This window comes from Amaranthus tricolor, chromosome 6 (genome assembly GCF_026212465.1).
Source record: "Amaranthus tricolor cultivar Red isolate AtriRed21 chromosome 6, ASM2621246v1, whole genome shotgun sequence".
NCBI classification, from domain to species: Eukaryota; Viridiplantae; Streptophyta; class Magnoliopsida; order Caryophyllales; family Amaranthaceae; genus Amaranthus; species Amaranthus tricolor.
In genome coordinates, this window is record NC_080052.1 from 4578375 (window position 1) to 4604291 (window position 25917).

Consider the following 25917-nt stretch of genomic DNA (forward strand, 5'->3'; position numbering starts at 1 on the left):
AAAAAAAAATTCACAACGAGGCGCCTAGATCTGGGCGGCTCTACCCCGGTTCAGGCGCCTGATTTTGGGCGCCTGAACCGGGGTAGAGCCGCCCAGATCTGTGCGCCTCCTTTTCAATTTTTTTTTCTTTTGCATTCAAAACAATATATAAAATTTACTAAAAAATATAAAAATTACACATTACAACATACAAATTTACAATAATAATTCAAAATTTATATTAATTAATCCTAAATACACGAAAAAAAAAAAAAAATAAAAACAAGGCGCCCAGATCTGGGCGCCTCGTTTTGAAATTTTTTTTTTTCTTTTGCAACTAATTAAATTAAAAATAACTTACCTCGATTAATAATTTGGGGATTGTACTTAATTTTTGCTCCGAGATTTAGCTTTAGTGAGTTGTATTTAGTTGTAGTGAGAATAATTTTAGGTGGAGTGTGGTATATATAGGAATTTCACCCTTAATGGCAATATTGTTAATTTTTTATAAAGTAAGGGTAAAATGGTAATTTACTCAGGGGATGGCGATAAAATGAAAAGGATGGCGGAATATAAAGATTGGGAAGGAATTTGATGGTATAGAGGGAATATAATTGAGGTGATCAAATTGCAAGTTTAGTACTCCTAATATTGAATAGATGTTCAAATTAGTTTTGCTTTTAACGAGTATAACTTTACTACTCTTTGAGTCTTTGTAAAAAGGTTCTATAGCACGTGCAATAAAACAAAAGCTACCATATTACCCGAGCAAGAAGCCAAGTATAGATATAAATAGGGTGTTTAAAAGTATTCGACCGGACAATTTGCCGACCTGGTTTCTTAGCGGGTCAAAAAATAAAAAAATTGAAAACTCCGGGTCGGGTATCCGACCCTTCTTAACCGGTTCGAGTCATGGGCCGATTTCAAATTAATTCGGGTACCTGTTAATGACCTGCTTAATAGTTAATATATATAGTTATTTTTTATAGGCATTTATTTTATCTTTTCTGTGTAATTACATTTCTTTATTATTCTCGAGACGGAGACTCCATTGACCGCGCTCTTATTTATGGGTATGAGTTGCCGCCGTTCTTTGTTTCTAAAACCTTGTCCATAATTAATTTTTCTATGAACGCAATGCGAAGGATACATAATTATATTTTTTTTTAAGGATTTTCGGTGAATCTAATCACTCCTCCCATCCCGTTTTCTTCAACCTTTCTTAGGGTTTTCATTTTTTCAATCATCACTCTCAATTCTCATACTCTCATCTTCCTTTACATCTCCATGATTTCTCAGCCATTCATCCTCTTCTTCGTAATGTATGTTAATCTTTTCGTCTTTATTTCGTTTTTTTATGTTCTGATTTTCGTTTTTTTTACAGTTCTTGATTTCTATTTCGCTTGATTTTATTAATTTTTTTTCTTTTTGTATCAATTCACAGCCATCACAGGTGCTGAAACATTCATCTTCAATTCTTCATCCTAAGGTATTTTTTTTTTTCGTTTTTTTCTGCTGGTTTTCGTTTGTTCTAGTTTTAGCTTTCTATTGTGTATTGTTTTTTTTATTTTTAATTTATTTTTAATTTTTTTTTATTATTTCGTTTTGTTATTTTGTATTGATTTTCGTTTTGTTATTTAACATGATTTGGTTTTGATTTTGTTAGTTCATCTGATTTAGTTTATATGAATTTCGGTTTTTGTTGATTTTTTTTTTAATATTTCTGTTCTTGATTTAGTATTGATTTCGATTTTTATTTGAGTTCTTGATTTTGTTAGTTTTTTCATCAAGATTTCTTAGTGTTTTTTCTATTCTTTTCATTATTTAGTTTGTTTTTGATGAAGACTTGGTTTAACATGATTTCGTTTTGATTTTGTTAGTTCTTGATATTGAGTTCTTAGTGTTTTTCAATTCTTTTCATTATTTGTTAGTTACTTAGTTTAACATTATTTGTTATCAATAAACCATCTACGCTTAACAACACATTATAATAATCACAAATTCTTGTACGAGACGGTTTCACCGTGAGACATGTCTCATACTTGGGTTAAATAGCTCAACAATAGAAACTATTAGCTTGTGGGCTTGTTGTTTTGAGATTGTTGTACCATGAGACGGTCTCATACAAGACAGGCTGTACAATAATTCTCTGATTTTCATTCCCTCGTTCTCCTCCCATCTATAGGCGACTCCGCACCCCTCTAACAAACCTAAGACTCTTAACAAACTCTAACGAAACTAACAAAGTTATTTACATTGCTAGTTTTTGTTACAACTTACAACATCATTTATCTCTCATTTTACTAAACTGCACTAATCTACTCGTATAGACTCTAGGTAAGGCGTAATACCAGAAATAAACATGTGACAAAGACTTAAGTGTTGAAGGAGCATTTTATGCATAGCACTGATTGCCTACACTAACGGGTTACAGCATTAAGCAAACACAAATTGTTGTATGAGACGGTCTCACCAAAAAGCGCCTAATAGATGGGTAGATGGGTCATAGATGGGTCAAATAGCCCATCTCATACGTATTATGAGAAATATAGGCTCCTTATTTGACTCGTCTCACTAAGAGATGGTCTCTCACAAGTGTAGCTCTGAAGCAAACAAAGCATTTCTAAAGTTCAAAGCTTACTTGTCCAGGGCTCCAAGCTAATATGCATGTAAGATGAATCAAAAACCCATAAACAAAAGGTAATTAGGAAGAAGACTACAACATAAAAGTTAGATATTTTCAACAATAAAAAGGAATGACCCTATTAAAAATGCAAATCATTAATCAAATGTCTTGCTTATTATACAATTAAGAATATAAAATTACTTAATTTAGGGCACAGAAAATGAAATATCATACCATACCATAACGCTCATAAAATTCTTAATTATCTCAGGGAAAGTAAGATTAATCAAAAACCCATAAACAAAAGGTAATTCAGGAGAAGCTTGCAGCATAAAAGTTTGCAACTGAGTTAATCTAATAACTTATCTCAATTTCTCTGTTTTTAAAACCTTTTTCAAAATCCTAATTTTGTTGGTCATATGAATTCTTCTAAACGATATTAAGAACTACAGATGCAAAAACAAATGAAAGAAAACAAATGAATGAGCTTACTATAGATCATCAAAGAATGTAAGCAGAAACTAGGGTTTAATTTTAATGTATACGTAAAGGTTTTCCTCTGATTTTCGCCCCTTTATTGATTGTTGGAGAAACAATTTTTTTTTAGTTTGGGCTTTTCGTAAGGAATGGGCTCATTCATTGGGCTTATTATAACAATTGGGCCTTTTCGACATAAAATAGTTAACAGCAAGTCTCGAATGAGACCGTCTCACCGTGAGACGGGTCCATACAAGCAGTCCAATTAATATTTTTTTTTAAAAAATAACTGAATAAGTAAGTTAAAAACAATTTTTTTGTGCTGCTATTTTAAAGTTAATATGAGCTAGCCCAAATTAGGCCGTCTCACGATGAGAAAAATGCAATAATCTCAATATTATCGGTCTCTCAACTTGTTCAACAAAAATTTTACATACAGCTTTCGATTAAACCAATGTCCTTAAATGACTCCCGTATAAGCTCCTACCAAGTCGGGTCAGGGGAATCGAAAGTACGTAACTTATCCTTGTAAAAATCAATAAGCTATTAGCATTTACATTTTAATAGCAAATATCATTTGCAACTTTATATAGATAAAAAATGCATTGAACGACAACTACCATATATTACTCTCCCTGATGCAATTAAGAAATTCCCATCTAGGTAGAGATTGGAGGTACGATAAACCAGCCATAACCATGTAAGTGGTAAGAAGAGATAATTTCCGATTGACAGTTCAAAACAAATATCATAAACAACCTCACATAAACAAGACTCTATAGTGGAGAATGATAAACAAAATTTTACTCCATTTTGCTACAAGAGAAATTAGGCAATTAATGGAAGATGAGAGAAGTATGAACATACCCAAAAATAGGTGCAGCGAGGAGAAAGAAAATGGCCCCCATAGCACTAGGGGTGTGCCAAAAAACCCGATTCGAAATATCCGATCCGGGTTACCCTATATCCGGTTTTTAAAATCGGATAATTTACCCGATTTTGCAAACCGGATAATCCGGATTGGGTACCCGGTTTTAAAACTGGGTACCAGATTCGGATCCGGGTTACATATTTTTGGAAACTGGGTATCCGGTATCTGGTTTTATTTATTTATTTATTTTTACTTTTTCATAAATAAAATAGTGATGGAATTTATTAAGTTAACCTTGTGTTGAATCTTAATATAATTTTTCTCCCGCAGATATATTTTTTTTTTATAATTGTTCTTAACTTTAACCAATGTATAATAATATTATGCTTTAATTTTTTTAATTTGTCTTTTATGATTATGACTAATTTAGCTAAGTATTTTTAATGGAAATTTCACATGGTAGCATCGAGCTTTCATGAAATGCCAGTGGTAGCACTTTTGTAAGATTTTTCTACATGGTAGCATCCAGTTTATGCCTTATCCGATTGTCGTAGCATTTTCCGTTAAATTCTTGTCAATTTCCGTTTAATTCCCCATTTTGACGTTTTTACTCTTATTAAGTGTTGGTTCATGTCTTTATATTTTGTCTTAAATCATTTTTATGCTCTCAAATGTTTAATTCACCATTTTGACGTTTAATTCACCATTTAATTTATCAACGTTTTCAAATGGTTAGTGCAAATTACAAAGACAAGAACCAACACTTAATAAGGGTAGAAACGTCAAAATGGTGAACTAAACGGAAATTGACAAGAATTTATGAAAAATGCTACGGCAGTTGGATAAGACATAAACTGGATGCTACCATGTGGAAAAATCTTACAAAAATGCTACCACTGGCGTTTCATGAAAGCTCGATGCTACCATGTGGAATTTCCCTATTTTTAAAGAGTTAGTATTTGAATTTTATATAAAAAAATATTTTAAATAAAAATAGAGATAAAAACGCCTAGTTGAACGAAAAAAAGACAAAATAAATTAAAAAAAAAGCATTCTAAGAAAATCGGGTATCCGATTTTCGACCCGGTTTAAACCGGGTACTCGGATTCCTGGTATCTGGATCACAATTTTAGGTATTCGAAAAAGCGGCTACCCGGATTTCCGGATCCGGGTCGACCCGGTATCCGTTTTTGAACACCTCTACATAGCAGCATTGCTCCAGGTTTTGCCGTCGATGAGGATGAGGATTGCTGCTTCTTTCTGTTTCAGCTTAGAAGATTTTGGTTAGATTGCCGGTCTGGGCTATAAGTAAACAATTTCACATTCCATTAAGCAAACACAAATTATTGTATGAGACGGTCTCCCCAAAAGAGTGCCTCATAGATGGGTCAAATAGCCCATCTCATACATATTATGAGAATATAGGCTCCTTATTTGACTTATTTCACTAAGAGATGGTCTCTCACAAGTGTAGCTCTTAAGCAAACAAAACATTTTTAAAGTAAATATTCATGCCAAGCTTGGAACATGCTTCTATATACCAACTTTTGTGCAAATAATAAGAGTAACTTAAATTCTTAAAGAGCTAAAGCTATATAATTTTTAAAATAATATATTTTTTAGTTTTTATGACTCCGTGCTCTTTATTTAATATTAAGGGATTTTGCATAAATAATACAGAGTACTTTAGTTGTTAAGTGCGTAAGATAAAATAATAAATTATATGAATTTCATTACAAGAGAAAAGAAATAAGTAGAAAATGTGAAATGTAGCAAATGCAATGAGAGAAACAAAAATAAAAAATGTATCAAACTTGGGGGACAAAGAAAGTAAGTATTTAAAGTAAAATAAAGTAAATGTAAGTTAATATATTGGACTCTTTATCTTTTTAAACTCTATATGATCGAAAACCTTTCACAAGCTTAAAACCACCTCTTTTTGAAGTTGTTATATATTTAAAGTAATGGGCCATGTCAGCCATCCGCAAACAATATCAATTGACATGAGACGAGCACAGGAGATGCTTATCTAGGGAAATACTTTTTTCCCAAACTTATTTTTAATCTTTCATTAAAATAAGTTTACTTATTTCAAATATCACAAATTTTTTATTACTGGCCCAATGTACACTTATTATTTTAAAGTGATCATTTATAACCTTAAAGTAATCATTTACAATTTTAAAGTAATCACTTATTTATAGTCTTTGAGTGATCACTTATTATCTTTACCCTCATAAATAATCAATTAAAAATTGAGTTAATTATATAAGCTCGTCTCATACTCATGCAAAACTTGCATTCATAAATTCACAACTACTATTCAACTTTTGACACACTCTTTATTAAGACAGTCTCATCGTGAGACGGCCTAATTTGGGCTGGCCCATATTAACTTTAAAGTAACTGCACAAAAAAACTGTTTTTAACTTACTTATTCAGTTGTTTTTTTTAAAAAAATATTAATTGGGCTGCTTGTATGGACCCGTCTCACGGTGAGACGGTCTCATACAAGACTTGCTGTTAACTATTTTATGTCGAAAGGCCCAAATGTTATAATAAGCCCAGTGAATGAGCCCATTCCTTACAGAAAGCCCTAACTAAAAAAAATTTGTTTCTCCAACAATCAATAAAGGGGCGAAAATCAAAGGAAAACCTTTACGCATACATTAAAATTAAACCCTAGTTTCTTCTTACATTCTTTGATGATTTGTGGTAAGCTCATTTATCTGTTTTCTTTCATTTGTTTTTGCCTCTGTAGTTCTTAATATCGTTTAGAAGAATTCATATGACCAACAAAGTTAGGATTTTGAAAAAGGTTTTAAAAACGGAGGAATTGAGATAAGTTATTTGATTAATTTAGTTGCAAAGATCAAACTTTTATGCTGCAATCTTCTCCCGAATTACCTTTTGTTTATGGGTTTTTGATTAATCTTACTTCCCCTGAGATAATTAAGAATTTTATGAGCGTTATGGTATGGTATGATATGACATTTTCTGTGCCCTAAGTTGAGTAGATTTATATTCTTAATTGTATAATAAGCAAGACATTTGATTAATGATTTGCATTTTTAATAGGGTCATTCCTTTTTATTGTTGAGATGGGCTATTTGACCCATCTATGGGGCGCTCTTTTGGGGAGACCGTCTCATACAACAATTTGTGATTGCTTAATGGAATGTGAAATTGTTGACTACTATAGCCCAGATCGGCAAGCTAACCAAAATCTTCTTCCAAGGTTTCTTCGAAGTTTTGACTAAACCCCCTCTGTTCTCGACTTTGAACTTGTGATGCCCTTTGACGAGTAATAAATTTTCTCAGAAACAAGAAGCAGCGACTTTGGGGTGCTCTGATCTAGAAGGGTAAGATGCATATTTAAACCAAAGCAGCGACCACATGGCTCCGAGTGCTTTGGCTACAAAGACAGACGTAGTAAGAGGAACCCATTGGGCCAATACGGTGTGAATCGAAGGAAAGATAAAGCCTTGAGCTACTCCGACTAGAAGGCGTGTAATAACCAACATGAAAACTCGATTAGGATCTGACGGGACTAGAGCACAAGTCAAAGACTATAAGACGAATGAAAGCAAAAGCACACGCCTGCCTCCTATTTTCTGAGCTGCCCACCCACCCGGCACTAGTGAACAGGCATATCCATAGTAGAACGTAGAAAGTATCGGGCCTTTACTAGATTGATTAACACCAGCAGCAATCGTATAAGCAACTGAGAACCCGACTCGCTCTATGTAGCATACAGACGTACATATGAATGTTAAAAGTACAATCAAGTAACGTTTTGGAAACCTCTTTTCTTGCATGGTACACAACTACATAAACCACAAGTTTTTGTCGTCTAATCTTTCTAGCCAAACTTGTAATACCTCGAACTTATAGTGATAAAAATTGATGGTATCTCACACTTCTCAAACCTTGTCATTCTTAAATTCTTCATTAATGATTTCACAATTAAAATCTACAATTTGAAATGAAATGCTTGTTACAAACGCAACCTTAAAAGTTTTACCAATCCCAATTATCGCGCGCTGTTAGTCTTACTAACAGCGGATGAATATCAAACTGAGCCAAAAAGCCTACCCAATAACTGTTCGTTGTTACTATGAGTGGGCATTTATTGGGCTGACTTTTTAAACCAGTTTAATAATTGCACCCTTTTAGTAACAACGAACAATGTTATTCCTTAGATTTTGGTAAATGACGCATTTTTTTTAAAATATATTTTAATTCATTGTTTACTTTTGAGATTTTTATTAGAAGAAGCTTACTTTTTAGATTTCTTTTCATATATGTTTACATTCGGGTGTTTGAGTGAGCTTTGGATATGATATCTCGAGTCGTGTTAACTTTGACACTTTTGTATATATAGTTATCTTGAAAATCTGATTTAATTTTTATATGCAACCGTATGGTGGAGTCAAGTCACATTCAATTTTCAATTTTGAATAATTGTACCTTGAAATAGTATGCAAATTTTCAAAACATCTCATTTAAATTGTAAACTTAGACTAAATAACTCAATCAAACTAAGTAAAACATCTAATTTGATATTTAAATTATCCATTTTTAATTACTCAATATTTAACATGTCATTTTAAACGTTAATTTAACATTTTAAATAATAAAGCTCACACTTTAAGTGTTTATAAAAAATCAATTAGACCTTGTGTGTGAGACGGTCAGATATAAGACGGACATGTAAAACATACTCACAAAAGGGAAAGCCTCTTGAGATTTGTTGTGTTCTTCCATTGTGTACCAGACACAGTGAAGAAGATCCTCTCTTTCAATTCTCCCTCCCTTTTTCTCTATCTGAAGATACGACCTTGTCAAATTCGTTGACTATCTTGAAATAAATAATCAATTCCCTTCTTACTTTCACGTTTTTTTCTCCTCCCCATTTTAATTTTTGATTCCCATTAAAATTTATCCGACATTGCTTCTGGAGTTTTACCATTTTCTTTCATCTCTTTACTTAAATACTGGATAAGATAGTCAATTTCTTCAAATTTGATGATAAAAATTACATTTCTTCAACTATATTAAGGTAATCTCTTTTTGGATGTTTTGTTTTCTGTTAATTCTTGCAATGTACTGTTAAATTTGTTGATTACTGGTTTTTTAAGGTTTTCTGATTTGTTTTGGTTATGGGTTATGGCTGTTATTCTCAATTTGCTTACTTTTTATTGTTGATTTTATTATTACATTGAATTTGATGGGTTCTTTTTCATTTTTATTGGGTTTTTTTTTTTTGTTTTCTGCTAATTCTTGCAATGTATTGTTAAATTTCTCGATTATTGCTGTTTTTGGGGTTCTGATTACTAAATAGTTTTAGTTATGGCTGTGATTCTCAATTTGCATACTTTATTAGTGCTGTTTATTTTGTTATTAATTTGAATTTAATGGGTTTTTTTAGTTGTTATTGGGATTTCTTGAAATGGAAACTTATAATTTAGTGAAGAATTGTTGTTCTTGAGCAACATTACCATCTGATTTCTAAAACTAGAATTGCCGTGAGACATCGTATGTATAACCAAATTATATGTTGAATATTGAACGTTGAAGTGGATATGTGTCTAATAATAGTTGGTAGCCTTCCGACAATATTCTAAATTGTTTTGAGTTGGACATTATTACATTTCTTGGACTAGATCATCATTATCATGCCCAGTATGTTCCGCTCATAAAAGCTATTATCACAGTTCGAGGAGTGTTAGAAGACGGCACATCATACCCTTAGTAATGGAGATAAGGAGGTTGTGGCTAATGAGACCTTCGGCCCATTTCATGGACTAGATATTGCAGTCTTAGATAACGTATAATAGTTTTTTCGTTTAATCAAATGCAGGAAAGCTAATAGCTTTTCATAGTGGTAGATCTTTGTTGAGTGCTAATCGTTTAATTTCAATTTCAGGGTGTATAATACTCGGGTTTTACCTTGAGTTTGGAGTTCACTGTGGTTGTTTTGGTTCAAAATTTTTGTGTATATGCTGGTTAGAAGTGTGAGGTACCATCAATTTTTATCACTATAAATTCGAGGTTTCGCAAGTTTGGCTCGAAAGATTAGACGACAAATACTTGTGGTTTATGTAGTTGTGAACCATGCAAGAAAAGAGGTTTCCAAAACGTTACTTGATTGTACTTTTAACATTCATATGTACGTCTGTATGCTACATAGAGCGAGTCGGGTTCTCAGTTGCTTATACGATTGCTGCTGATGCTGCTGGTGTTAATCAATCTAGTAAAGGCACGATACTTTCTACGTTCTACTATGGATATGCCTGTTCACAAGTGCCGGGTGGGTGGGCAGCTCAGAAAATAGGAGGCAGGCGTGTGCTTTTGCTTTCATTCGTCTTATGGTCTTTGACTTGTGCTCTAGTCCCATTAGATCCTAATCGAGTTTTCATGTTGGTTTTTGCACGCCTTCTAGTCGGAGTAGCTCAAGGCTTTATCTTTCCTTCGATTCACACCGTATTGGCCCAATGGGTTCCTCCACACGAAAGGTCTAGATCCGTTTCTCTTACTACATCTGGGATGTACCTAGGTGCTGCTGCAGGAATGCTTGTGCTTCCGAGCCTGGTGAAGTTCAAGGGGCCTCAGTCTGTCTTTGTAGCCGAAGCAGCACTTGGAGCCATGTGGTCGCTGCTTTGGTTTAAATATGCATCTGACCCTCCTAGATCAGAGCACCCCAAAGCCGCTGCTTCTGGTTTTGGAGAAAATTTATTGCCCGTCAAAGGGCATCACAAGTTCAAAGTCGAGAACGGAGGGGGTTTAGTCAAAACTTCGAAGATACCTTGGAAGAAGATTTTGGTTAGCTTGCCGGTCTGGGCTATAGTAGTCAACAATTTCACATTCCATTACGCTTTGTACGTACTTATGAATTGGCTACCGACATATTTCGAGCAAGGCCTAAAACTTAGTCTTCAAGATATGGGTTCTTCCAAAATGGTGCCGTACCTCAACATGTTCATATTCTCAAATATCGGTGGGGTGGTTGCTGATCATCTCATCACAAGAAAGCTTATGTCTACAACTCGGACAAGAAAGTTTTTAAATACGTTAGGATTTATCGTAGCTTCCCTTGCATTGATGGCGTTGCCCATGTTTAGAACCCCTGGTGGGGCCGTGTTCTGTTCTTCTGTAGCACTTGGGTTCTTGGCTCTCGGAAGAGCTGGGTTTGCCGTGAATCATATGGATATAGCTCCACGATATGCTGGAATCGTTATGGGAGTTTCAAACACAGCCGGTACGCTAGCTGGTATCGTTGGCGTTGAGCTTACCGGCCAACTTCTTGAAGCTGCAAAAGTTGCTAATTATGAGATCTCTAGCCCGGAAAGCTGGCGATCAGTATTTGTTATTCCGGGTCTTCTGTGTATTCTTAGTTCAGTAGTGTTCGTGCTTTTTTCAACCGGAGAAAGAATATTCGACTGAGTTACGCATTCTAAATGTGATGGTTATGTTTCAATATAGAGAATTTAATTCAATAACGTTTCGATTATAGAGAATATCGAGTTTTTTCCATCTGTTAGAGCTTTCTGATGGAGAATTGCGTATTTCGTTGACATATTGTGGTTTTGGGAGAATTGCGTGTTTCGTTGACATATTGTGGTTTTGTGTACACCGAACATATAAAATGGAAACGCGCTGAGAACATATCCTGGATTTCGACCAAGATTACTTCTTAAGATTTACTTCATGTTGTATCAATTAGTTCTTCTCTTGCTGGAAAAGTTTAATAAGCAGAAAATGCATAATTAGCCAAGATGTAGGGAAAATTTAGCAATTTAGCATATATTTGATTGTTTGTATCCATTATTAAACATTTCAGATGTGCCCATTTTTTGTAATTCTTTAAATTCTGCAATCACACACCTTGCCTGTATTCTGCCTTTCTCTTATTATGAAGTACCAATTTCTGTTCTTATTGCTGTATTCTGATTTTTTTTTTCAGATTTGACGGTCACATGCGGCCCATATTTCTGTTGTAGTAAACTCAATAACATTTTTAGTACAGGCTTGTGGAGTTAGCTTTGGCTTGACTCAGTCTTATTCGTTGTAGGAACTTCTACCGATCTTTCTCGAGTTGAGGGACTCGTTTGCCGCATCCTCCCACCGACCCGTCATCTCATATATACGACCTAAAATCACATAGGGTAGAGATAAATACGGCTCTAACTCCACCAGTCTCTTAGATACTTTCTCAGCAAGTCTCATTTTGATTAATTTGATTGAATCTGATGTAATATGTCATTTGGGTTGTAAAGTTTGAGACTTTGATTTTATTTTAGTGATCATTTTGATAGAATTTGAGATGTTCTGGTACTTGGTTTGATAATTCTATGATCATTTTGATTGATTTAGAATTTTTGATGTATCACTGCATTTGTAATTTACCCTATTTTTATCATGAAATTTTATTTGAATTTTGTACTTTGATTTCTTGTGTGAAGTAGAGGTTTTATAATTATCTTGTGTGTTGATAATATCAATAAATTGGGCTTCGGTTTTGAATTTTTTCAATATTATTAGGTATCCCGCTCTTGCATCTGTTCTTCGTGCAATTGAAGCCCTTTCTATGATGTATGATTATTCGGAAGGAATGTGTTCAAATAAGGAAGTTCTTCAGATGGCTATGGAGCTAATCAAAATACCTGAAAAGCTGGAGGTGAACATTGAAATTTTCTGTAAATGATTGGAAACAAGTTCCCTGGATGCTTTTACTATTTGGCACTGAATCTCTTAGAGGTAGAGATCCTTCTATAAAGGTTCAATCAAGTGGAAAATTTAGTTTATTTGAAGTCTTGCATTTTTGTGAAAAGTTAGTTGCATTTGTCTTCATTTTGGTTTGGTTTGGATTAAACTTGATGTTTATTTGAAGTCTTGCATTATAGTTGAAGTCTTGTATTTTTGTGAAAAAAGAAGCCCAGATCGGGAAGCAATTAGGGTATAATGCTCTCTTACCCTTTTGGATTATTGTGGGTTATGTAGACGATCGATTTTGTAGTTCATAAGTTTCATTTTAATTTATATTCAAGCGAAGATGTTCCATCAAAGATGAAGACACTAGAAGGCTATGTTCGTTGATTTTAATTTTCTGTTGGGTTTGTTATTTTCTCTTTTATTTGTGCTTTTGGGTCAGTCTTCTTGTTGTTGATTGCAACCCTGTTAGGTTTTTATCACTTGGAGTATACTGGTTGAGAAATGGATTGGACTTGATTGAATTATGTTGGCTATATAATGATATGAGTTAATAAAAAGTGATGCATATATCATACCTAAGAGTATAACTTCAGCAAAATTTTGAACCAGGAGTAGCTGAAATTAAGAAAAGAGGCGAGGTTTTGGTTTTTTGTTTAGGTCTTGGTTTTTTCGTTGAGGTTTTGTTTTTTCGTCCTATTCTTTTATTTATTTGTTTATCTGTCTTCAATCGGGTTCTTGATTATGGAGTTTGTTGTTCTATCTTTCTTCTTAATCCTTCTGATTTTTGAAGAAATTGCTGTTCTATCATCACTTGATCTTGTTTCAAAAATTGGCAGAGTACTAGAAGAAATTAATTTGGCTTTATTGTTCTTAAATTTCTTGTTAATTGCTCATGCGTGCCATTGGAAATGCTACAATTAACTTTTGTATGTGAGAGCTTTTGGGGTCAATTGTAGCAATTTCTATCATCCGTCCATCGGGGTTATTAATGAAGTTGATTATATTTGGTTAAGATTATGATACATAGTAAGGATCAGAGGTTGATGTAGAGTTTAGTGATTGTGTCTACAAAGAACTTAAGAGGAGTTTACTATTTAACTATATTCTGTGAACACTCCAATCTTATATTTCTTGCAATAGATATAAACCTTGCTAAGGATTATAGTACTCCCCACTCGTGAAGTTGATTCCGTTGTAGTTTTATGGCTATAAAAACCAGCATTGATTTATCTATCCAGTTGACTATATTCTTTTTCCTTATCCTCGTCAAATGCTTGGTTTTCAAATGCTGTAAACTTGTAATTAAATTGGACTTTTAAAGCTTGTTTTTAAAATGCTTTTGTGTTCTTTGTTGATATCCTGGGAGAACTGTTTATTCAGCTCATGTCACTTAGAAACTTTAGGTTATTGGAAAAGTAGGTTGATGGAAACTTTAGAACTTCTTATACCTGGCTTCCGAGAAGAAACTTATAAGGGAGAAGTTTATGAGGATACGAGGATATGGAGGCTATGATAGAAACTGAAGCAAAATGTAGAAAAAATCATAGTGAAGATCTTAGGGAGCTGAGGTTGGATGCCCCAAGGACAACATTGAGGTTGCTGAATGTAGAGTTGGGGTGACTCTTGCTAGAAAGAACATAAAACGTCTCAACTGTATTATATGAACATTGCAATCTTATAGGCCTTTTTTAAATTGTGATATTTCTTTTGTTGCAGTAGAACAGATAAAGCATGCTAAGATGATAGTAACCCTTCACTCATAAAGTTGATCCTATTTAGTTCAAGTATGTCATTACTACTTAAAACAGTCCTATTCCATTTTGAGCCTAACTTCTGAATATGTATGCTGCATTGATCAATTAAAGGGTAGTGGTTATTTGCGGAATTGCTTTGCTTTACTAGGGGCATGATTCATTCGTAAATGCAGCACTATTTGTCTGCTATTTGGTTTGCTTTAACTGGTGTTATCTACTATTTGTCTGCTACTATTTGGTTTATGATGCTAATGACAAGCCTTTTGTTGACTAAGCAAGTTTGAAGCGAAGGTGATGTTAGAAAAGCTCAGAAACATAGTGGTTATTTTGGAGGCTTAAATGGAAAATTCAATGGATGTCCCTCATGTATATGCTTTCCTCTACAGCTTGAGAAGCTTCAATCTAGGAAACGAAGTCATTTGTATTCATGTTTATAGATCAAAATTGCACTGTCGAGTACTATACAACTCAACTCTAATTGGTGCAACTAGTAGGGTCGGCAAAAGCTGACCCGACCTGCTAACCTGATCTGAAACCAACTCGAAATTTGCGGGTTTGGGTTTACATTTTTGACCCAATTAATTAAATGGGTCAACCCAACCTGATCTGTTTATTAAATGGGCTAGATTCAGGTTGAATATTTAAACCCGAAAAAAACCTGTTTAACCTATTTATTAAATGGGTCAGTCAGGCAGGTCGACCCATATTATCTGATATTAACCCATTAATATTTAACCTAAAACTCATTCTCACATAAAAAAATATATTAAAAGATTTTGTTGGGCCCAAGTATATAACTCGTTCTCACAAATAAACCCTAAAAATTTGTTGAAGCCAACGTGCGGCGCTTCTTCAGAAGCTCTTCTTGGCTTCTTGAGTTCTTATGTGTCTGTTTTCTCTGCCTTCTTCACTCTTTTTAGTTCTTACTACCATCAATTCCTGAATGCCAAAAGCCAAGGTAAGAATTAGTTCCTTTTCTCATTCTTTTATTTTTGTAGTTTGATTTTTCTAATTTTTTTTGTGTTCGATTTTTTTAGCGTTCGATTTTTTCGATTGTTTTTGTGTTCGATTTTACTGTTCATTGCTCTTACTGCTATTTTCATTGTTCTTACTTCTTACTGCCATCTTTAATTCTTCATAATGATTTTTAGTTTGTGTTTGTCTTTTTTTGTGTTCGATTTGTTCGATGAGCTTTGTGGGTTGGTAATGAAGATTAAAGTTGAAGAACAAGAAGACATATCTTGCCCTAGTCCAAGTTCAAGTTTAAGTTTCGATCAACATGAATTCAGCTCAAAATAACTACGAACAGGGTTGTTGACTTTTTTAACCGTTTTGCAGTTACTAACTGCGAACGCCATCGAACATAATAACAGCTGCAGGTCTCTCCTTTCCCATTTCCCCAAATTCAAAACCTTAACTTATTAAAACTCGACATTTCCCTTTCAAAAACCACTCTTGGACTACCTTCAATCCATCAATTCTTACATTCCTTTTTCAATTTGGCACTTCAAATTTAGTCTAGGATACTCTAGCTTACGCAAAGGTAAACTTTGGTATCTAATTAGACCATACACTTAAGCCAATTGTATTTTTCAAATCCCTTATCTGAAGATTTATATGAACCCAAATAAGAAGAACTCTTAAAATTATTTAGGTCAATCTAGACCCTTAAAATCGAAGACCATATATACATCTCTATTGTCAATTGACAATGTGCTCCCTATCAACAAACATTCAAATTAAGTAAATACAAAGGATTTTATTAGATTCGCAAAACTTTACAAAACTAAATTTGAGATACAATTTTTTTTTTGAAAAATTAAAGAACAAAGCATTCGATTTTGAGTTGCTCTTAACTTTGGATTTGTATCACAAACAAAAGTGGCTTTGTCCTTTGGTTCCAACACTTTACATAACTCCTTTTAAGGTAAGCAATAACTCCCCATGAATTCCATAACAAGGTGATCTGATTGATGTACCCTAATCCAAACAAATATCTCATTCAATCCTTAAAATATAAATTGCATTCTCCTTTTAAAAACATGACTTTATATATAGCAACATACATGTGTACTCCTTTAACTTTTGAGTTAAGTGTTTGATTTACTTTTACACAAGAAAATATAAGTTAGCAGATAAAAAGTAAAATTTACAGTGAGACAAAGAGAGTATAAATTATGAAGATCTCATCAATGGAGCTTAGAGATTGAAAGTTACACAACCTTATTTATTGGGTCATTTGGTTAGATGAAATATCATTTCCCATGAATTACAATTCTTAGTAATAGGTACAATATTTGAAATTTGCTAAAATTTGTTGAATACAAAAAGTTCAAGTACTTCAAGTAAACTTTAACTTACTTGAGAAAGACAAAGTAAGAAGCTTCATGCTTTTCTTGAAGATATAATTGCCATGATTTTGTCAAGCAAACAACATTATTGATTTCCACTACCTGCGTAAAAACATAAGTCAACCAAAAAAGATAAGGAGGAAAAGAGTTAAGAATGGTCACATGAAGCAGGTACGTGTACATAATATGTGATAGCATTATAATTAGTAAGGACCAGAATCAACAACATTCCATCACCGCAATGTCCTTAAGCGGCTCCCACTAAGATGGAATTCTAAAGTAAAGTGTAAGTAAGTATACAACCTTACCATTGTGATAACAAAAATATAAAGGAAATTCAGAAGTGTGAAAATGATAGCCAAAAAGTGAAAAGCACAAGAACCTCTAGTACGACAAGTAAGACATTGTACAATTCACCCTCAATCATCACCTCATCTTTAAACCCTGCTTCTCTGCTTGCGTATCCTCACCTCTCTACGTCTTCATGCAACAAACTTAAAGAAACCATGAATATGACTCTTACAGATCTCTATAGTTCATCTCTTGAATGATCATAATCGAATGTTTAATTCATACTCATCTTATGTATACGCTATTGGTTTAAAATTCACTTCATATTAATCTAGCTTTGATTTTATTTTCATTCAGGCAAAGCACTTCCTGTCGAAGAAAGCAAAGGAACAGTTGAAGAAGTTGCAGATGAGGTGTGTCTTGAATGGCTAGTTCAACAAAAATAGAGCTATGTAGTATTAATTAGTACCTTATACTCAACAAAGAACCAGTTGAAGGTTTTATTGCACCTAGGGGTGTCAAACAAATCCAGTTGGATCATTTTCAGGTTCGGGTCATATATAAATGTGTCAATAGACCTTTAACCTGAACTTGACCTGTTTAATTAAATAGGTCAAAAATTAAAACCCCAACCTAATCTGTAGTAGGTCGGGTCAACCTGCTAAATATCCATTTAACCTGCTTTTTTTTTTTGTTTGATTATATTGGAATTTCTGGTCGGGTCAGCTTTTACCGGCCCTAAATTCCATAATGTCATCACCTAAATATCATTTGCGAAAACAATTCACATGAATATTTACATTGCAAATTCAAGAATAGACACATAAAAGTTGTAAGAATGATGGGAGTTGTTTGAAAAAACAAAGCACTACCATTTTAATTACCACCAGCAAACGAGTAGAATGCCACCCAACACAACATCATCACTCGTATATTCAAGCCATTCTAACATGTCTCTTCAATCTTCTTTTAGCTATAACGTACAAACAATATCAAAAGCGTATTTACATCAAAGGTGAAAGCGATAAAGCATCATCTTCATTCTACAAGTTGAAAATCTAGCTACATTCTTTAGTATTCACAACGTCAATGTTTCCTTCTTCGGTTTACATTTATTAGTTATGAACAATATGGACATCTACTTATAACTTTGAGAGTTAAGCAATAATGAGAAGCTATACTTATTGTCTATTAATAGATAAGCTTCCACCTTTCGATCTCCCAGAACTAACATTTGGAATTCAAATTGTCAAAGTAAATTACTGCCATCGATTTAAAAAATTCTCGTTTAAACACCTATGTGTAAAGGCTTACAATCACACCACTCTTAGCTGTTTGCTCTTCGACCTGAACAAAGAAACAAAGAAACAAAGTGAACTACATTGTGACCAAAATCACAAAACTTGTTATTCTACCTTTACAAAATAACAAAAAAGACGGGTTAAATCTTCTATTCAATGAAATGAAGATTTTTTTTGTCGAATCCCGTCTAATATAAGACGGAATAAGTTTCTATTATGTTACGGAACGAAAAAGACAATATACAATATAGTATGCATGACTTCTATAAATGTATATTGAAGAAGAAATCTTAACCTACGATAACAAAACTTCTTTCTGATATCCAATCAACCAAAAATGACACGAAAGAAACTAAAAATTCAAATTGGATGTATTGGTCCAAAAGAAGAAAACAATATCCACTATCACATATTTGAGCAAATTAGGAATTAAGAAAAGCCTAAAGGTGTATGAGGCAAAAAAGAGGTAAAAAAGATGTGGTCGTTCTTTAGACACAGATCAAACGTAAAACAAAGAGGCGAATAAACTGCAGCACAAGCGGCAGAATATAACATGAGCATTGGGGCTTGGCATCATCATTATTGTAAATTTCAGAGAAGCCCAGGGTGCAACGTGCAAATCTAGAAACCGTCCGATGTTTTTGGAAGATAGAAGGGAAGATGGAGAGTTCAATTCCTTATTAAGGGTTAAAACATGGAGTTTGAATAACGAGAAATGACTGATGGCTTAAACTCTAATTTTGAATTCCTACAAAAAAATAATGCAAACAAGTTCAATAATTTCTTAGTACATCATTTTCTATCTTCTAAGTTTTCACTTAAAAAATCTTCTTTCAACCCTAGCCTTATGAAGGAATTGAACTCAATCATCTTATACTCAACAGTTCCTCCATCATGATCCTTCAACAAAGAAATTGATTCAAAACTTTTCCTCCATTAATCCTAAGCACTATTCCTTTCCTTAACCACTAGCAATTTACTATTATGACCTTGTTAAATAATTGAACTCTGCCCGTCATTCACTATAATCTAAACTTGTTAAGGTATCAACTTTGATTGCCAAAGCCTAGCTTAATACTCTTCCTCCATCATTCACCATTATTACATTATTCAAAAATCCTAGCCAGTTTTTGAGTTCATGTTTCTTTATTCTCTCCATTTATCGAAGTCATTTATAAATGTTCAATTAGAAAACAAATTCATTTATAAAACAATTATTACAAATAACTCATTTTACATTGTTGATGATCTAAAAGCCTCAGTTAAACCCAGTCATATCATGTGAACGTAGCTTCCCTGAGGGGTTCTCCCTGTTAAATAGGGTCTCAGCTCCACTACACCTTATTACAAACGAGTATTATCAATATTGGTCTTTCACTTTAATTAGAATAAAATGAAAATCTTGATCAACTTCAATATATAAAAACCATGAAAAGCTCATTCTTCTTCCAATCTGAAGCTATTACATAATGTCCTTCATTCTTCAAATGTCGAGTAAATGTGTAATCCAATAAAACCACTAGCTCAAGTGATTGAAATCCTTATGCTCTCCGACGACCAATATGGCTCCCTCTCAAGCTTGTCATAGGTGTAAGAACCATAGTCAAATCCATCATTATTCCCTATCCTGCTCTAAAAAAAAGAGCATCTTGCCATCTATCACACACCAAGAAAGCATCTCATACTACTTCTAATTACTACTTCATAGTTCACACATTGCAACTTTGCAAGTGGAACAAGCTACTGCGCAAACTTGTTATATGAACTATATGTCTATACATCTGCACTACACATTGTAGTGATGCCTACTGATAACAAGTTTGTACTCTAAGATTCCACAGAGGCATACACTGTGTCAACATCTGCAGATCGATGTAGATTAACTGCTACTGAAAAACGTGTCGATTTACTCCATGGTTACGAAAAAGAGTCAATCCTGAGCTTTAAATTAGTCCGTCGTAAATAAAGTAAGCCAACAAAAGCTGATTCATTTTCCAATAGAACAAAACTGTCAATAATTAACAATTAGCTAATTATAAATTATTCTAAAAAGACAAATTAAATAGGAGAATTTGTCGCTCAAAATAAGGAGAAAATGGAAAATCATGAAAGGGGAAGGAAAGAAGGAGGGAATTTGAGCAAATGGGAAAGCGGAAGGTAGTTGAAAAATTGAATAGTGGATTTACTGTTCATTAGAAAATGATGAACAATATTCAGCTCTTACAAACATTTAATTGTTACAGCATACCTTATAAAGATGAGAAAATTTGAAATAATTATTTTCCTGGTATAATTTTTCTTCTTGAATTTCATTCTTTTGGGAATTAGGGTTTTCACTTTGATAATCCCTTAAAAGATGAGAAATTTTGAAATAATTATGTCATGTAGTTCTTTGATTTTGATTACCCTCATAAATAAGTAAGAATGAAAGATTTTAGCTTGAAGATTGCTTTGTTTTTAGGTTTGACGTTTAACTGCTCTTGGCTTGCGTAATTTTGGATTTTAGGTTTGATGTTTCTGATGCTCTTCATGGCTTATCAAATTTACAATCAATCCATAAAATAAAAAAAAAAAAAAATTCCATCTTCATATACAACAAAGTTCAAGCTTCTCAACAAATTAATCCTAGAAACATCAAAGCATAAATTTCAAATCCCCAATCTATAAACCCTAAGTGCACAAAAATTTAAAACCACAAAAATATAACCCATAATTTAAATTTTTTATTTTAATAAAATGCTTGTTGCCAAACAACTTAAAATTAGGATAATAGATTTTCTCCATCAAAGGGTCAATGCAATAGTATTTTTGATGTATAATATTCTAAGTGTACCACTAGTTATTATACATCAAAATTATAGATTATAATAATTTAATTTAATCAAAAAATGACAAATGGTACAATATCCTAAGTGTGCCACGTGTTATTATACATCAAAATTATAGATTGTATTAATTAATTAATTAATTATTTTCTTAATCAAATAATTGAAATGTAGACATTTTTAACTCAATCAAAAAAACAAATGGCATAATATTCTAAGTGTGTCACTTGTTATTATACATCAAAATCATAGATTGTAATAATTAATTAATCAATCATTTTCTTAATCAAAGAATTGAAATGTAGACATTTTTAATTCAATCAAAAAATGACAAATGCCATAATATTCTAAGTGTGCCACTTGTTATTATACATCAAAATTATAGATGATATGATGATATGATTGAAATTGTGTAAATTTTTGGTTGGTATAATCATTAATTATTTCCTTGATTAAAAAATTAAAATGTAGACATTTTTAATTCAATCAAAAATGATAAATGGCAAAATATACTAAGTGTGTCACTCGTTATTATACATATAAATTATGTATTGTATATTAATAAGTACTTATTTCCTTAATTAAAGAAGTGAAATGTAGACATTTTTAATTTAATCAAAAAATGACAAATGGCATAATATCCTAAGTGTGTCACTCGTATCCTTATGTTCTGTTGTTAGCATCATCCTTGTGATCTATCATAGAAAATCAAGTGAGTTTTTAATGTAAAATAATACATTGAATATTATAATACATATATACCTCAAATTATTGGCTGTGGTGGGAAGGCGACAATTGGCGTGGATGGTAGTTGTCGTCGGTCTCTTCAAGTCCCCTGTCGTCAGTTTTACAGATATTTAGTTTAGGAATTTGAGAAAATTAATAGGCTTGCTATTGGAATTAATTTAGTCTTGGTTTACTTTTGCTTTGGAGACTAAATAAATACGTTTGGAACTTCCCAAACCACAATAAAATAGATTTAATTAATTTTTTTTCTTAATGAACCCTAGTTTGAAGAATAAATTTTGGTAAGCCCCAATTTGAGAATTTTTTTATTTTCTAACACTACTTAGAAAAAATCACTCAATTAAAGAATTGAAATGTAGACATTTTTAATTCAATAAAAACATGACAAATGGCACAATATACTAAGTGTGTCAATTGTTATTCTAAAACAAAATTATAGATTGTATACTAATAATTAATTATTTCCTTAATTAAAGAAGTGGAATGTAGACATTTTTAATTCAATAAAAAATGACAAATGACATTATATTCTAAGTGTGCCACCTATTATTATACCTCAAAATTATAAATTGTATTATTATTTTCTTAATTAAACAATTAAAATGTATACATTTCTAATTCAATCAAAAAATGACAAATGAACACAATATACTAAGTGTCACTTGTTATTATACATCAAAATTAAGGATGGTATACTTCCTTAATTAAAGAATTGAAATGTAGACAATTTTAATTCAATTAGAAAATGACAAATGGCACATTATACTAAGTGTGCCACTTGTTATTATACATCAAAATTATAGATTGTGTACTAATAATTAATTATTTTCTTAATTAAAGAAATAAAATGCAAACATTTTTAATTCAACCAAAAAATAAAAAATGGCATAATATCCTAAGTGTGCCACTTGTTATTATACATGAAAGTTATAGATCGTATTAATTTAATTAAATCAAAAAATTACAAATGGCACAATATCCTAAGTGTGACTCTTATTATTATACATCAAAATTATAGGTTGTATTAATTAAGTAATTAATTATTTTCTAAATCAAAGAATTGAAATATAGACATTTTTAATTTAATCAAAAAATGACAAATGGTATAATATTCTGTGTGTCACTTGTTATTGTACATCAAAATTATACATTTAATTAATTAATTAATTATTTTCTTAATCAAAGAATTAAAATGTAGACATATTTATGGTAGTTGACAAAGTATCATTGATTGATTTTAAATATTAGTTTATTTGTTTACATTTTTTACTAGGAGGTTTATTATTATAAACAGATACGTTTAACTATTGTGTAAATTTTTAGTTGATTTGATCATTAATTAGAATTGAAATGTAGACATTTTTAATTTAATTAAAAAATAACAAATGACACAATATCCTAAGTGTGCCACTTGTTATTATACATCAAAATTATAGATTATATTTTTAGTTGATAAAATCATTAATTATTTTCTTAATTAAAGAATTTAAATCTAAACATTTTTAATTTAATCAAAAAATGAAAAATGACACAATATTCTAAGTGTGCCACTTGTTATAATATATCAAAATTATATATTGTATTAATTAATTAAATGATTAATTATTTTCTTAATCAAAGAATTGAAATGTAAAAATTTTTATTTCAATCAAAAAAATGACAAATAGCATAATATTCTAAGTGTACGACTAGTTATTATACATCAAAATTATAGATTGTATTAATTTACTTTAATCAAAAATTGACAAATGGCACAATATCCTAAGTGTGCCTCTTATTATTATACATCAAAATAATAGATTGTATTAATTAATTACTCCTTCCGTTCTTTTAAATTTGTCCAATTTGAGTTTATTCATACTTATTAACAAAAAAGAATCTTTTATTATAGTGTGTATTATTTTAATTAGATAGTGGTGTAAAGGAATAATTGTATTGGAAGTATGAAAAGATAAAATTAAAATAAAACAAAATTTAATGAACAAAAAAGGAGTGAGCCAAGGGAGTGAATATACTAGTGATATAAGGAAGTGAGAGAGAGAAATGAGAGTATATTAGGGAAAAAAGATTTTCAAAAATGAAAAGTATTCTAAAGTGGAAAAAATGTTGAAACTACACGTTATAGTAAGGTGGACAAACTTAAAAGAACGGAGGGAGTAATTAATTATTTTTTCTTAATCAAAGAATTGAAATGTAGACAGTTTTGACCAATGGCATAATATTCTATGTGTGTCACTCATTATTATACATCAAAATTATAGATTATATTAATTAATTATTTTCTTAATCAAATGACATAATATCCTATGTGTGCCACATATTATTATACATCAAAATTATAGATTGTATTAATAAATTAATTAATTATTTTATTAACCAAAGAATTGAAATATAGACATTTTTAATTCAATTAAAAGATGATAAATTGCATAATATCCTAAGTGAGTCACTTGTTATTACACATCAAAAATATAGATTGTATGCTAATAAATAATTAACGGAGGGAGTAATTAATTATTTTCTTAATCAAAGAATTGAAATGTAGACAGTTTTGACCAATGGCATAATATTCTATGTGTGTCACTCGTTATTATACATCACTATTATAGATTATATTAATTAATTATTTTATTATTCAAATGGCATAATGTCCTATGTGTCCCACATATTATTATACATCAAAATTATAGATTGTATTAATAAATTAATAAATTATTTTATTAAGCAAAGAATTGAAATATAAACATTTTTAATTCAATTAAAAAATGATAAATTGCATAATATCCTAAGTGAGTCACTTGCAATTATACATCAAAAATATAGATTGTATGCTAATAATTAATTATTTACTTAATTAAAAAATTGAAATGTAGATTTGTTAATTCAATCAAAAAATGACAAATGGCATAATATACTTAGTGTGCCACTTGTTATTATACATTAAAATTATATATTGTATTAATTAATTAATTAATTATTTTCTTAATCAAAGAATTTAAATATAGACATTTATAATTCAATTAAAAAAATGACAAATTGCATAATATCCTATGTGTGCCACTTGTTATTATACATCAAAAATATAGATTGTATGCCTATAATTAATTATTTTCTTAATTAAAAAAAATGAAATGCAGACATTTTAAATTCAATCAAAAAATGACAAATGGCATAATATCTTAAATGTGCCACTTGTTATTATACATCAAAATTATAGATTACATATTTTTGATGGTCTCTTCCATTAAATAAAATAAACTAAATATTCAAGAATACATTAAGCGTATGTGTAGTCAATTTAAATTAATTTATTTGATTTTGATTTAACTTAATTAAAATTTAACCTATCAAACATCTTTTAATATACTAAATTAATATATTTTAAAAATAATTTCTTGCTACATATAAAAAATATTTTTTGAAATAATTTAACTTTTCAAATTCATATTTAATTAATTAACTGTAATATATAATATATAGTTTTTGCTTAGGTGCAGAATAATTATAATAATTATTATTCTAATTTTTTCCTAAAATGTAGAAAAGTAATTAGAAAAGGGTTTATATGTAAAAAGATTTACCATATTTATGGTACTTGACACATTGTTATTGATTGATTTTTAATATTAGTTTATTTGTTTTTTTTTTACTTTGAGGTTTATTATTATAAACGGATATGATTAAATATTGTTTAAATTTTTATTTCATATAATCATTAATTAAAAATGAAATTTAGACATTTTGAATTCAATCAAAAAATAACAAATGGCACAATATCCTAAGTGTGCCACTTGTTATCATACATCAAAATTAAAGATTATATTTTTAGTTGATATAATCATTAATTATTTTCTTAATAAAATAATTAAAATGTAAACATTTTTAATTTAATAAAAAAATGAAAAATGGCACAATATCCTATGTGTGCCACTTCTTATTATATATAAAATTATATATTGTATTAAGTAATTAAATAATTA

The 25917-nt window shown here is 31.1% G+C and overlaps 1 protein-coding gene and 2 non-coding genes across 8 annotated transcripts; 1 reads left to right on the forward strand and 2 right to left on the reverse strand.

Annotated features, from left to right (window-relative positions):
* Positions 1-1118: 1118 nt before the first annotated feature.
* On the forward strand, positions 1119-17765 carry LOC130814533 (probable anion transporter 5). 6 transcript variants are annotated; one of them, XR_009042446.1, is made up of 4 exons: positions 1142-1301; positions 1424-1468; positions 12498-15965; positions 17422-17765. XR_009042446.1 is itself a non-coding variant. In XM_057680630.1 (3 exons), the coding sequence occupies exon 3, from the start codon at positions 10071-10073 to the stop codon at positions 11397-11399; it is 1329 nt and encodes a 442-aa protein (XP_057536613.1). In that variant the 5' UTR covers positions 1138-1301; positions 1424-1468; positions 7275-10070; the 3' UTR covers positions 11400-11892. The 6 variants fall into 6 exon arrangements, 2 of the variants coding, with proteins under 2 accessions (XP_057536613.1, XP_057536612.1); XR_009042447.1 differs by having other exon boundaries at positions 1143-1301; positions 12498-15801; positions 17422-17763; XR_009042445.1 differs by lacking the exons at positions 12498-15965; positions 17422-17765 and adding an exon at positions 7032-7267 and having other exon boundaries at positions 1119-1301.
* Positions 17766-18838: 1073 nt separating this feature from the next.
* LOC130816773 (small nucleolar RNA snoR134) lies at positions 18839-18984 on the reverse strand. Its single transcript, XR_009043312.1, has one exon. It is a non-coding gene; the product is annotated as a small nucleolar RNA snoR134 (small nucleolar RNA).
* A 636-nt stretch (positions 18985-19620) lies between these two features.
* Positions 19621-19736, reverse strand: LOC130816760 (small nucleolar RNA Z278). Its single transcript, XR_009043299.1, has one exon. It is a non-coding gene; the product is annotated as a small nucleolar RNA Z278 (small nucleolar RNA).
* Positions 19737-25917: the final 6181 nt, after the last annotated feature.